The sequence below is a fragment of the Aulonocara stuartgranti genome, assembly GCF_965226115.1.
Source record: "Aulonocara stuartgranti genome assembly, chromosome: 10".
NCBI lineage: Eukaryota > Metazoa > Chordata > Actinopteri > Cichliformes > Cichlidae > Aulonocara > Aulonocara stuartgranti.
In genome coordinates, this window is record NC_138946.1 from 17624297 (window position 1) to 17638237 (window position 13941).

The window sequence follows — 13941 nt, forward strand, 5'->3', positions numbered from 1 at the left end:
TTTTACATGCTCGTATGATGCGTACTTTTACAGCTTTCTCAAGTTAAAAACCAGAAGAATGACAACGTTGGTGGAGTTGAAATGACCTTTTCTGGCACACCGTGGAAAATAAACAATTATAAACTTGCCGTTTCTCTTAATTTCATCAGTGTCTGCATGTCCAAAGATTACATGATAATATTATCTGTGTTAGGCAGAGTGCTTAAAAAGAGGATTTTATTTAAACTCGTCTTTCCATTATGATCGTTCGGGGGGAGTAGTTCTACCAAGAGGACACGCTTGGTAATTAAGCTATAATCAATCCGTCTACTTCAGTTTATCTTCCAGTCTCCACCTCTCCGTGACTGTCAGCCGTACTGCCCATTAGCGATAGGGCTGAGCTAACAAGCCTTCAAAATCCTCCAATATGTGCAGAGATGGGCGGTGGCGCTTTACGCTGGGCTCCCAAGCGGCTGAAGTTAAAACTCCTGAGCGCTATTCTCTCGGAGTATGTCGAGGGTCCGCACGGATAGATGTACGGGAGTCACTGCGTGGGCACCCCGCTGACTCCCTATTGTTTTGGGATTTTTTTATTTTGTTAAGTAAAACAGACATTTTGGAAAAACATTTTCTTTGTTACAGCAGCACCTTGGCAGAGCTCACATAACTGGTGAACATGTTGTCCTGTGGACTTCTCCTGTGTTTTTCCATAACAGGTATTGTCTTCGCGCAGTCCGACAGCTCTGGATTATTTTATGCACTGAGATCAGAACTGTCTGAGGACGCTATCTTGGTGGCCAACAACGGAATACGCGTGCCTTTCGGGAGGTCTGTTTTTATCGATCCAATCAATGATTTGGTCATTCAGACACAGCCCGGCGACCGGTGCAGCATCAACGTGCTCGATAATGATCCACTCTCGCAGAGACCGGGTCATCTGTCTCCCAAAAAGTTTCCCTGCGATTTTGGTCCAAATGATGTGACTTACTCCCACCACGGATCGAGAAGTCCGGCTAAAGACAGAGTGAGGATGCAGCTCAGGTATGACGCGCAAACCGAAACGGTCATTATTCCGTTTATGATGGAGGTTGAAGTAATGTTCACGCAGCTCGAGTTAATCACCAAAAACATGCCTCTGACTGTTGATAACCTCAAAGGGATCAGTAACCCTATTGATAAGAGGATTTTAGAGTTCACTTATGACAGAGAATCTCACAAATGCGAGGTGACATCCCAGTCCAGCAGCAGCGGCAGCAACTCGCTGCCTAGATACGGGAAACTCATCCATGGCGGTAAACTTTCTGCAATGATGGACTGTGATGAATTCACGCGAGCTGATATCCGCTATGAGCACACTTTTCAGCGCAAATCCCCCAACAGGGATTATGTCCCCATGGTTGTGGAGCTGCAGGATAAGGAAGGCAACCTAGTGAAACAGGAGTATTTTCATCTTATGATTCGCATCAAAGGGGGAGAGGAGAACACTCCCCCCAAACCCAGCTTTGTGTCCATGATGATGATGGAGGTCAGCCAGTTTGTCATGACCGCCCTCACCCCTGATATGCTTGCCGCTGAAGATGCCGAGTCAGACCCAGACAAGCTTATTTTCAATATTACTTCCCCCTTATCTTATGAGGAAGGCTATATAGTCAGCACTGATGACAGAAACCTCCCCATCACCTCCTTCTACCAGAGAGACTTGCGCGATCTTAAAATAGCTTATAAGCCCCCCTCCCTGGATTCAGACACTGAGAGGATTTTCCAGCTTGAATTTGAGGTGGTGGACACAGACGGGGCCATCTCGGACCCATTTGCTTTTATGATTGTTGTAAAGCCCATGAACACTCTGGCCCCTGTCGTGACACGCAACACAGGTCAGCTGCTGTATGAGGGGCAGTCTCGGCCTCTCTTCAGCGCTCACAACTTGGAGATCAGTGATGAGGACAACCTCGACTCTGTCAGAGTCACAGTGGTGGATGGGCTGCGCCACGGGGACCTCACAGTGCTGGGCTCTCGCAGGAAATTCTTCACACCCGCAGACCTCACAACAGGAGTTGTTGTGTACCAGCACGACGGGACTGACACATACAGCGACAACATTGTCTTCAAAATGACAGATGGGCAAAATGAAGTTGAATTTCTCTTTCCCATTACAATTGTTCCCACTGATGACGAGCCACCAATTATAAATGCCAACACCGGTTTGGTGCTGTTCAAAAATCAAATGATGCCCATATCTCCCCTCATGCTCAGCGCTGCTGATATTGATTCTGAGGACTCAACTATTAAATTCATCATTGTGCCTCCTTTTTCTTCTATTGGCACGCTGCTCCTAAGGCAGTCAGACGCCCCTGAGGACCCTTCCTCTTGGAAATTTAATGCTGAGGATGAAGTATATGAGAAAGAGGTGACAGAGTGGCTTCAGAAAGATATCACTGATGGGAGGTTGTTTTACAAGCACACAGGCCCTCACAACACAGATGCAATCACGGATCAGTTTGCATTCACAGTCCAGGATGACAACGACCCCCCTAATTTGTCAGAAGAGAGTGTGTTTATAATCCGAGTTTTACCTGTCGATGACGTACCCCCCGAGCTGGTCCCTGGCACCACCCTGCAAATGATTGTTCAGGAGTACAAACCTACTCACTTTAGCAAAGAAGTTCTGCACTATACTGATTTGGACTCTGAGGACCGTGACCTCAAGTATACAGTCATCCAGTCCCCCACAGATACAGATGAAAATAACCCTGTTGTGTTCGGTTCTTTGGTTCTGACAGACCACTCCGCCACTGAAGTAACAGAGTTCACACAAGCTCAAATTAACCACCATAAGGTCTCCTACGAGCCCCCAGATGTTGAGCTTGGAATCACAGCCCACGTTGTGCAGTTTCGTTATACTGTTGAAGACACAGCTGGAAACAGTGTAGAAGGGGCTTTCACCATCTATCTCCAGTCTGTTAACAACAAACCTCCTCAGATCACAAACACCGGCTTTACTGTGCTTGAACGGGGCATACATATCATCACAATCGCTGAACTAGATGCTACAGACCCCGACACTGAGAGTGAGCAAATAACCTTTACTCTGAGTCAGCCTCCTAAGCATGGTCAGATCCAGGTTGCATTCATTGACCTGGAAAAAAAGGGAGTTTTTAGACTTGAGGATATCTCAGAGGGAAAGTTATTGTATATTCAAAGTGGAGAAGAGACAGTAAACGATGAATTTCAGCTGGATGTCAGTGATGGAATTCATATTGTGACCGTGACGGTCAAAGTTAATGTAAAGCCTGTCGATGATGAATCTCCAACCATCAGCTTGCCTGCAGGAATAATCGGGTCTCATATGGAGGTGCTGGAAAATGGAGCCACAGAAATAACAACTAATGTGATTCAAGGTCGTGATGATGACACAGATGACCTTCGGCTGACTTTTATTGTGGAAGATCCTCCCCTTATGGGTGAAATATTAGTTAAAGGAGTCCCAACCACAAAGTTTACTCAGGCTGACATAATTAACGGTGCAGTTGTCTATGCACACACTGGTGGTGAGATAGGTCTCACCTCTCAACAGGATGGCTTCAATTTGACTCTTAGTGACATGTCTGATGATTGGGCAGTAGGTGGCAATAAGGTCACCGGAGTCCATGTTCAGGTCACCATCCTTCCTGTTGACAGTCAAGCCCCTGAGGTCAGAGTTGGTATTCAGTTCAGTGTCATTGAAGGAGAAAAATATGCCATTGGCCCTCAGCACTTGAACGCTGATGATAACGACACTCCAACTGATGATATCCTTTGCACTATCATTGTGCAGCCCACTGCCGGCTATGTGGAGAATATATCCCCCGTTCCAGGCTCAGAGAAGTCCAGGTCAGGAACAGCTATCAGTGCTTTTACCATCAGAGACATCAGGGAGGGAAATATCTACTACGTGCAGAGCATTCACAAGGGAGTCGAGCCAGTAGATGATAGATTCATATTTAGGTGCTCTGATGGTATAAATTTCTCAGAGAACCATTTCTTCCCAATTGTTATCATCCCAGCGAATGATGAAAAACCTGAGATTTACTTGAGAGAGATAGTTTTGATGGAGGGGATGAACATCGCCATCGACTCACAAATTCTGAATGGAGCTGATGCCGATATCCCATCTGAGGAGCTGGTGTTTATGATTTCCAAACCTCCCAAACATGGTGCAATTTTAAACCAGCTAGCCACAGGCCCCATTTTGGTGACTAATTTCACTTTAGAGCAGATTAGAGAGGCGTCAAGTATTATTTATGAGCACGATGACTCAGAGACAATCGAGGACAGCTTTGATGTCATTCTGACTGATGGGAAGTACTTGGTTCAAAAAACAGCCATGGTTATGATCATCGCTGTTGATGATGAAACCCCCAGAATGCTCATTAATAATGGTCTAGAGGTGGAAATTGGGGAGACCAAAGAAATCAGCAACAAAGTGCTCAAAGCGACAGATTTAGATTCAGATGACAGTACACTTACATATATTATCCGGTTTGGGCCTGGTCAGGGTCTGCTGCAGAGAAAAACCCCATCGGGGTCTCTGGAAAACATCACGCTGGGCATGAATTTCACGCAAGTTGAAATTGATGCAGGGCTCGTAGTTTACACGCACAGTGGACAGGAGGGCGTTCGAGACATGGTCAAATTTGATGTCACTGACGGGTTAAACCCACTAATTGATCGTTATTTCTACATCACAGTGGACAGCATTGACATGGTCTTCCCTGATGTGGTCAGTAAAGGTGTTTCTCTGAGAGAAGGTGGCAGGGTGACTCTGACCACTGATCTCCTAAGTACCACTGACCTCAACAGTCCTGATGAGAACTTGGCTTTCACTGTCACAAGGGCCCCTGTTAGAGGCCACTTAGAGTGCACAGACACTCCTGGGATTCCCATTGTGTCTTTTACCCAGCTCCAACTGGCTGGCAGTAAGATTTACTACATTCATACCTCAGACGATGAGGTGAAAATGGACAGTTTTGAGTTTGAAGTCACTGATGGCTACAATCCCGTTTTCAGAACATTCAGAATCTCGATTGTGGACGTCGATAACAAAAAACCTGTTGTGACTGTAAATGATCTAGTTGTCACAGAAGGGCAGCTTAAGCTGATAACACCTTTTGAGCTCACGGCTGAAGACCAGGATACAGCCGAGAAGCTGATCAAATTTACGATCATCCAGCTTCCTGTTCATGGCAAATTGCGCTACAACGAGTCCACACCTATCAGCAGCTTCACAAAACAAGACCTCAATGAAAACCTCATCAGCTACAAGCACGACGGAACTGAATCATCAGAGGACTCGCTCTCCTTTACTGTCACCGATGGCACACACACTGACTTTTATGTTTTCCCCGACACTGTTTTTGAGACTAGGCGCCCTCAAACTCTCAAGATTACTATCGTGGGAGTCGACAATGGCATCCCCCAAATTGTTGTAAACAAAGGTGCGCCCACTTTGAAGATTTTGGCCACGGGTCACCTGGGGTTCCCCATCAGCTCCAAGGCGCTGAAGGCAGAGGACAGAGACAGCAGTCCGGCCTCGCTGCTGTTCCACATCACCACCCAGCCAAAACATGGTTACATCATTCATCTCGGGCACGGCAACAACTCCATCAACACCTTCAGTCAAGGTAAGCTTTGAACAAAACACCTACCAGCTCTATAATGTGTCAGCATGAATATTGAATGTGGAGGAAATAATCAAACAGCACTGATTTTGTTTAGTAATCAGTCAGATCTAATAACCAGAATGCTCATTCCACTCTATGAGAAAAGTCTATCAGTTATTATTTTTTGCAAGAAAAATTACCTCTGCATGCCTGTCCTTGAAAATGTAATCATATATGTTTAAATACAAGATGGTCCTGAGAAGCAAAGTGTTAGACATCAAAATTCCTTGCAAATGTGTAAGTTTTGATTAATTTTTCCAGCCCACCAAAGACTTTAATTTATGGAGTAATAATTATTCAAACGTGTGACAAGTACAGGCCTGGGAATTTCAATAGTTAATTTGTGCGCCTGATTTAGATGTGCCTTGCTCATCAAATCATAATTAGCAGAGCAAAGTTAGAGGCTGATGTTTCGCACAAATGTCTTGTAGACAGTTAGGGATGAATAATTTATTATTTCTGCATCTCTGGGGAAATGTTCACATCTGATGTTCTCTACAGTGGTCTGTTAAATGAAGCAGGACAGAAGTAGGGGGATCGTGTGAAAAGGTCAGCGCGGAGCTTCGAGTGACAGGATGGCATTTGAGTTGCAGCACATTCTGATAGTTTGACCAGGGTCAAGTCAATTTGAAAGAATTTGTTGAAACGCAGAGAGCTCTCACCAAAATGCATTTTTACACCAACACGCAGAGCACACTGTGCCGCTTTAAATGTTTGAACACATTTCTTTTGCATTTGTGCACATTCGGTGACTGATATTACAGGCGGGGATTCAAGACAACAATGCCGTTGATTGAGGTTCAAAGCGATGCAATCAATGCCGTATTTCATATCACGCTGAGGCAATTAGAGCAACAAGTAAGGAAATCCACCTGCTTATGACACAGCTTGGCTTAAGCTCATACGTGGTGTGAGAACACAGTGCCAAAAAAAAAAGCAGCACTTGAGCCTGCAGGAGATGGACACTTCTGACAACCACTGTGAGGATTGCAGTCGTTGGAAAAAAATAAAGGGCATAGATGAGACAAGAGTGCAGTGGGGATGAGAAACAAAGGGCAGTAGAGGGGCAAGAGAGAGCAAGTAAAGTGGAGGAGAGTGCAAAAGAGGCAAGAGAAGAGGAGGGGTGGGGGATGTGTGGGTGACATGAGAGAAATAACGAATGAGGGAAGGGGTGTGAGAGATTGAGTGAGAGAGAGAGAGAGAGCAAACAGGCTCGTCAGAAGAATCAGTCAGGTGAAAGAGACAATCCCTCGCTCTTTATTTACTCATCCTATTTCCAGGGCACATCCCGTGAGGCTTTCTTTTTAAATATTTAATGAACAATGTGCCCCTAGTTCACAGTGTTGACTTTGTATTTGTAAGGCCCTCAGGTTCAAGTATGTGCCACAGAGAGGATCCTTCTCAGGCTGCACCTCCCGTTCGATTAGATTCGACACTCAATAATCTGAAAAACATGAGCAGCAATCTGGAAGCGAACAAAGTCTTTGCATCACATGAAAGGTATATTTTTTGTCACCTTTCACGTTCGGCACAAGAGAAGCAGACTTAAGCTTCGTCCCAGGCAGGAGTCGGGGGTTTATACTTTTATGAACCTCCTTCCTCTGACATCTATTATTAAAGGAGGTGGTTTGAAGGGGCAAAGCCCTTTCACAGTCTTGATGATTTTTCTGTACTGTAATGGGTGTTTGCAGAGACTGGTGGGAAAAAGAAATGTAGGCAGAGCCCTGTAATTCAGAAAAGTTGGAAAAACAGGTGTGTCTGTGTGCCTGCTGAAACTCCTGGTTTTAACATTCTTGCCTTGTCTGTCATTAAAAAAGATCCACTGTCACCTGGTTTTCAGCGCTGATGAAACACCGAGTTGGCCGTTTCTGGGTTTAAATGTATTCTGTTGCTTTAGCTTGAGCTCTTTTGGATTTGAGGTTTCGGCCTTATCGTCCTGGATTACGGATGCATGACTTTCAGAATGCTTTCTCTGGTGGAAAATTGTTCATGCTGAGTACTGATAAGGAACTGAATCAGTGTGATACTAGAGACCTGCTGTTACTGTAGCTGATATAGTACTGGAGCGGGACAGCTTCCATCTTTGAGCAATTATTTGACAGAGAGAGTGTTTGAACAAGCCATAATGCAACTTCAAAGTGTGTTTGAGGCTATTTCTGTAGTCAGCATGAAACACAACATGAAGGGCCTTTTTTTACACTCTTAAAATGCAAATTTTATTTACTAAATATGTATTTAAAAAAAAATCTTGACAAGGACAGATCTCTGCACGATGAAATTAGTACTTTTGGCCATCACCTTGCTTTAAGTTGGAGCAAACTGATATTGTTTATCGTGCATCGTCTCACATTCACTTCACAGCGCAAGACATGACTTTAAAATGGAAAGCAGGCTACAGTGGCACTCATTTGCATTCTATAATTACTTATATTTTTTTAAAAAAAATTCTGTTTGCTTATCATCTTGATTTTTGTTTTTTGCCCTTTGTTGGATTTCAGGTGACTGAGTTTTATTCTGTTTGCACAAACTTTCAGTTCACTGTGCTTTTATTTCCAGATCTAATTTTCACACCTGATTTGACACTTCAAAGTTTCACGAAAGAAAAATTCATAAAAAGAAAATATATATTTTTTAAAAAACTAAAGTTACTTTTCTGTTGCAGCCGATATCGATGGCCTGAGCGTCTGCTATGTGTTGCGGAGTGGAGAAAACGCTACGTCTGATGTCTTCCATTTCTCTGTTGAGGATAATGGTAAGAGTTCACCTTCTTTTATATTTGCATTTATTTGTCTGTCAGTATTACTCCTCTTTGCTCTGAGTTTCTACAATAGCTGTCCGGCTAAAAAAAACAAACAAAAAAAAAACTACTTAACCATTCAGTATTTCAGAATTGAGATCTACAAGTCACCTGTCAAGCATTTTTATTCTAACCCAGACTGAGATCAGTTATATAATTTTGCAAATTGTTCCCAGCAGATTTTATAAACAGATCAGTGAAGTTTATTTTTGCTCTGATTGCATTTGATTCAGGATTTGCCCATAAAATAATCTGCCATTCAGAGCGGCCTCGTAGAATATCAATTCTGACAAATCTGCATAGGCCAGCAGAGGTGTTCAGCCTGTAACTGTGTACTGCTGCATTCTATTAACTTACCAGGGAACTGATTAGATGTCCAGGGTCACTGGAGATAGAAAACTCTTTGTGGTGTGAAGATCATTTTTACAGTTCATCGAGTTAATGAGACTGACTGTGTAATTTGTGTAATTTGTAAATATGACAGGATATGCCAAGCAGTATTAGTGCATATTTTATCTTGAATGCAAGAAAATTTCTCATGAGTTTTTTGACAGAACAGAAGATTAACAATGTGTATTTAAAATAAACACTGACATAAGGTGGTTTCATGCAGAGTCTCCGTTTATGTACAGTTTTTATAAAGCGATGAACATTTTAGTTTGAAGAAATAACTGCTTGCTTTTATTTTACATGTGACGACATTGGCAAATATTACCTCCTTTCTATTTTGGTTCAAACCAACATTACATGCATAATAACTGCCAATTGGGGCCCAATTTGCACATGAAATTAACACGTACAATTCACCATATCTTATGCTATATGCATCTCTCCAATGTGCATTAATTTAGCATCCTTTTATGAAGGCAGCTGCTAATTAAGTAATCAGCAGATGCCAAAAATCTCAGTGAGGGAGGAAGAGCTTAAGATGCAGTTGAATTTATTTAAGACTAAATCTAAGAAGAAACCTCATAATACTGAGTATATATGCTCATTATTGAATAAAAATTTGCACAGGAAAAAATATTTGAAAATGTGCTCTGCATGAAAAAACTGCTGCAGAAACATACACGAGTAGAATCATTCCAAACAATCCCTCTAAGTGGGATATATTGAAAATACCAAAATTTATGCAAAAGATTTGCAGTCCCCGTCTTGTTTGAAGCATTTTCTTCTTCTTTTTTTATGTCTTCAAATACAATATACATGTGTGTGAATGAAAGAGAGTGAGGTTTAACAGCACAGCTGCAAGGAGTACAGGTAATGCATGTGGAAGAGTTTAAATATCTTGGGTCAGCCAGACAAAGCAACAGACAATGCACATGAGGGGTGAAGAAGAGAGTGCAGGAGGGGTGGAGTGAGTGGAAACGAGTGTCAGGGCTGATTTGTTACAGAAAGATAGCAGCAAGAGTGAAAGGGAAGGTTTACAAGATGGTAGCAAGACCTGCTATGATGTATGGTTTGGAAACGGTGGTGGTGACAAAAAGACAGGAGGCTCAGCTAGAGATGGGTGAGTTTAAGATGCTGAGGTTTTCATTGGGGGTGACCAGAATGGACAGGATCAGAAATGAGTGGATAGCTCAGGTTGGCTGCTTTGGAGACAAAGTTAGAGAGGTAAGGCTGGGATTGTTTGGACATATGGAAAGGAGGGATAGTGGGCTTACTGGACAAAGGATGCTAAAGATGGAGCTACCCGGCAGGAGGAAAAGAGAAAAATCACAGAGAAGGATGTAGAGAAGCAGGATATGCAGAAGGTTGTGTGTCAAAGGAGGATTCTTATGATAGGGTGAGATGGAGGCAGAGGAGCTGCTCTGGTGAGCCCTAAAGTTCAAAGTTACGTATCACTACAACCAAAATAAAGGGGTCTGTAAAGCAAAGCAGTATGTTAATAAATAAATAAGAACATGGGATGGTGGAGTCCTATCATAAAATATAATGCAAACTTTCTTCAGCAGCTGTCTTCACGATGTGATCATAGTGTGGTTTAAGCTGTTTTAAAACAGTCAGATAACTGGACTACAAGTTTAGTCATTGTTGGCTTTGTTTCTTTACATCTGTCTTCTTTAAATAATGCAATGCACTGATCACCTTGTCTTGTACCGAGACACATAATTGAGGTTAACGTACAGTATTACAAATACAGCACCAATTTTGTGTAAGTGATGTAGTTTCTGTTGCAGTGGCCATTTCATTTCATTTTATTACAAATCTACAGATTTTTTAAAACACTAGTTTTACGCTGAGCTTATAAAAAGTTAAAAAGTTTTCCTGGAGCAGAACTCATCCATCCAGAATAAATCAACACAACGCCCTGCTTTTAATGTACAGTACACACACACACACACACACACACACACACACACACACACACACAGGTGTATCTGTTTTATATTAACACATTTGAAACAAGGTGCAGCTGACACCACCGCTCAGTCCATCTGTTCATTTTCCTCCTCTATGATCAGGCACGACAATACAACACAATACATTAAAGACTACTCACTCATGTAGCGTCTTTAAAGATTACCAACACAGCTTCTCTGTGAATTACAAGATTATGTACAAGAGTATGTATCATTGAGGACTGAGTTAATACAGTACTGTGCAAAAATCTTAAACCTCCTTCATTTCTTCATATTTTACTAGAAAAATTGGAAACCAGGTGCAGCAATTTAAGCATGTGAAAACATGCCGTACATGAAAAAACAGTATATAATACAAAACTAGAGCACATCTCTAATGAACTTTAAAGTCAATATTTAATATGACAAGCTTTATTCTTCAGTACAGCCTGAACTCTCTTAGATCAGCTTTCTTTACTTTCTTTTAGTCTTCAGGAATAGCTCTGCAGGCTTCGTGAAGGACATTCAGAGCTCTTCTTTGGGTGGGCCAAGCTCTGAGGAGGCCATTACTTATAAACCCCAACACACTGCCAGAGCTTTTACTGCATTGACAGCATGTCTGGAAACATGTTGAAAAAATAGGCTGTTGCCAATCATATTTCAAATGGTTATCATAAATATAGTGGTGTGAAAAAGTGTTTGCCCCCTTCCTGATTTCCTATTTTTTGTGTGTTTGTGACACTTAAATGTTTCAGATCAAACAAATTTAAATATTAGACAGAGATTACACAAGTAAACACAAAATGCAGTTTCTAAATGAAGGTGTTTATTATCAAGAGGAAACAAATCCAAACCTACATGGCCCTGTGTGAATAAATACCCCCCCCCCCCCCAAACCTAATAACAGGTAGGCCCATGTACCTGAAACATAAGAACATAAGAACTTAACATAAGAACTTAACTGAAATCAAGCGTTTGTGATCACTGGCAATGAGACTTTAAAGCCCTGTGGAGGAATTTTGACTCACTCATCTTTGCAGAATTGTTGTATTTCAGCCACACTGGAGCATTTTCGAGCCTGAACTGCCTTTTTAAAGTCCTGCCACAGCATCTCAATTGGATTCAGGTCAATCCTCCTGATTAGGCCACTCCAAAGTCTTCATCTTTCTTTGGCAATTCTTGCTGGTGTGTTTTGGATTATTGTCTTGATGCAGAATCCAAGTGCTCTTCACCTTGAGGTCACGCCTCAGTTTTGCTAGAAACTGAGGCGAGCCTTTATGTTCCTTTTGGTCACCATTGGAACTCTGCCATGCAGGCCGCTTTTGCCCACTCTTTTTCTTATGGTGGGGTCATGAACACTGACCTTAACTGAGGCAAGTGACCAAAGCGGATGGGTCTTTTGTGACCTCTTAGATGAGCCATCGCTGTGCTATAGAGTAATTTTGTTTTTCTTAGGACATTCAGAGGTGGATTTGTTTTGGATCATTGTCCTGCTGCAGAACCCAAGTCATGACCTCAACCTGAAGGTTGAGCTGACTCTCACTGTGGTTCGCTGGAGTCCCAAAGCTTTAGAAATGGTTTTATAGCCTTTTCCTTGGATCGCGGCATGATGTCTGGCTTTTGAGGGTCTTTCGGTCTTTTCCTCTCTGCCAGGCAGGTCCCATTTAAGGGATTTCTTGGTTAAGAACAGGTGTGGCAATAATCAGACATAGGTGTGTCTAGAGAAATTGATTTCAGCTTTTCAAAGATGTGATACACCACAGTTAATTGACGTTTTGTGTTTACTTGTGTTATCTTTTTCTAAATTTTAATTTTGTTTGATGATCCAAAACATTGAAGTGTGACAAACATGTATAAATATGGGAAATCAGGAAGGGGGCAAACACTTTTTCACACTACATATCAATTTTGACTAAACACCCCTGGTTAAAATGCAACCCTTGATCATGACAGAGATTCCACTGTGTCGTATGCAGACACTCACTGCTGTACCTCTCTTCTGTCCTCTTCTAAACACACTGATGAACATTTAAGAATGACTTCTTGACAACCAACCTTTCACTAAGACCACAGATTTCTGAAGAGCCTTCACTGAACAGTAGACCAATCAATCAAAGGATCTGATGCATCTCTCAGATCCTGTTTTGTCACATTTTATTTCCTGTTAAGGACATGGCTTTCACATACTGTTCATCTGCAATAGATGATTTTATTTTTATTTTTGATCTGCCACTTCTTTTGTCCAGCTTTTAGTTTTCTCAATCTTTTATGGACAGACCCTACACCATGCTGAGATATGCCGTTTGCACCTAATGGCTCTTTGGGAATCACCTTGTTGGTGAAAAATACAATTTTATTCCTGTCAAATGGTGTTATCTTTGCAAGAAAAGGAAATGGGAACAAATTATGTGTTTTTGTGACAGGCTGCTAGTAACAAAGTGCTTAAAGACACATTTTCAAATTGTTTGTTTGCAAAGTTGTCTGTTATGTGTAGACACAACATTGGTTCAGCCCTTGTCTTATGTACCTTTTTTGTGCTTGATTGATTCACAGATCAGTGTTAACAAAAAGAAAAACACTCCTGGAGTGGACTAAAAATGAAAGCAGCATATATCCAAAGAAAAACCTTCAGAAAGGAGACTAAAATTACAGGAAGCGCTGGAAGCAAAGTATAAAGAAATAAGGGATGGCTTAAGTCATTTGCACAGTACTATATAATGTCTTTTTTAAATATATCACATTTGGCCAAACATATATTCTTTGGTTGAATAAATTATAACAGTCCTGTTCATACAATCTGCAAAACAACTCAAGAACGAATTCCTGCATCGTACATTTTTGGACTAACTACATGAACTATTGGTTTTGGGAATTCCATTCAGGCCCCATTTTTCAGTCTTTTTCATACTCTGGTTCTAATGCACTTTAAAGAAAGTGCTAATGCGTAAAAGAGTAACAGTTCCTTTATGCACATAAAAGCAAAAACATTGACTAATTGATTGTCCATGCTCCTGTTCTTAGAGCTTTTTTTTTCTTTGCCTCTGCTCTCGACTACATTCTTGTTTAACTAAAAAGGCTTTAGGCTTTTAAAAGAAACACTACTTGAAGTACATGACTGCATATC

General features: G+C 41.8%; 1 protein-coding gene across 2 annotated transcripts in view; it reads left to right on the forward strand.

Moving 5' to 3' along the window:
- Positions 1-435: 435 nt before the first annotated feature.
- frem2a (FRAS1 related extracellular matrix 2a) overlaps positions 436-13941 on the forward strand; it is a 69005-nt gene continuing 55499 nt past the window's right edge. For both annotated transcript variants that reach the window (XM_082549113.1, XM_082549114.1), the window contains exons 1-2: positions 436-5639; positions 8341-8430. In XM_082549113.1, the coding sequence (XP_082405239.1) occupies positions 656-5639; positions 8341-8430 (5074 nt within the window). In that variant the 5' untranslated portion in view covers positions 436-655. The remainder of the gene's footprint in view (positions 5640-8340; positions 8431-13941) is intronic.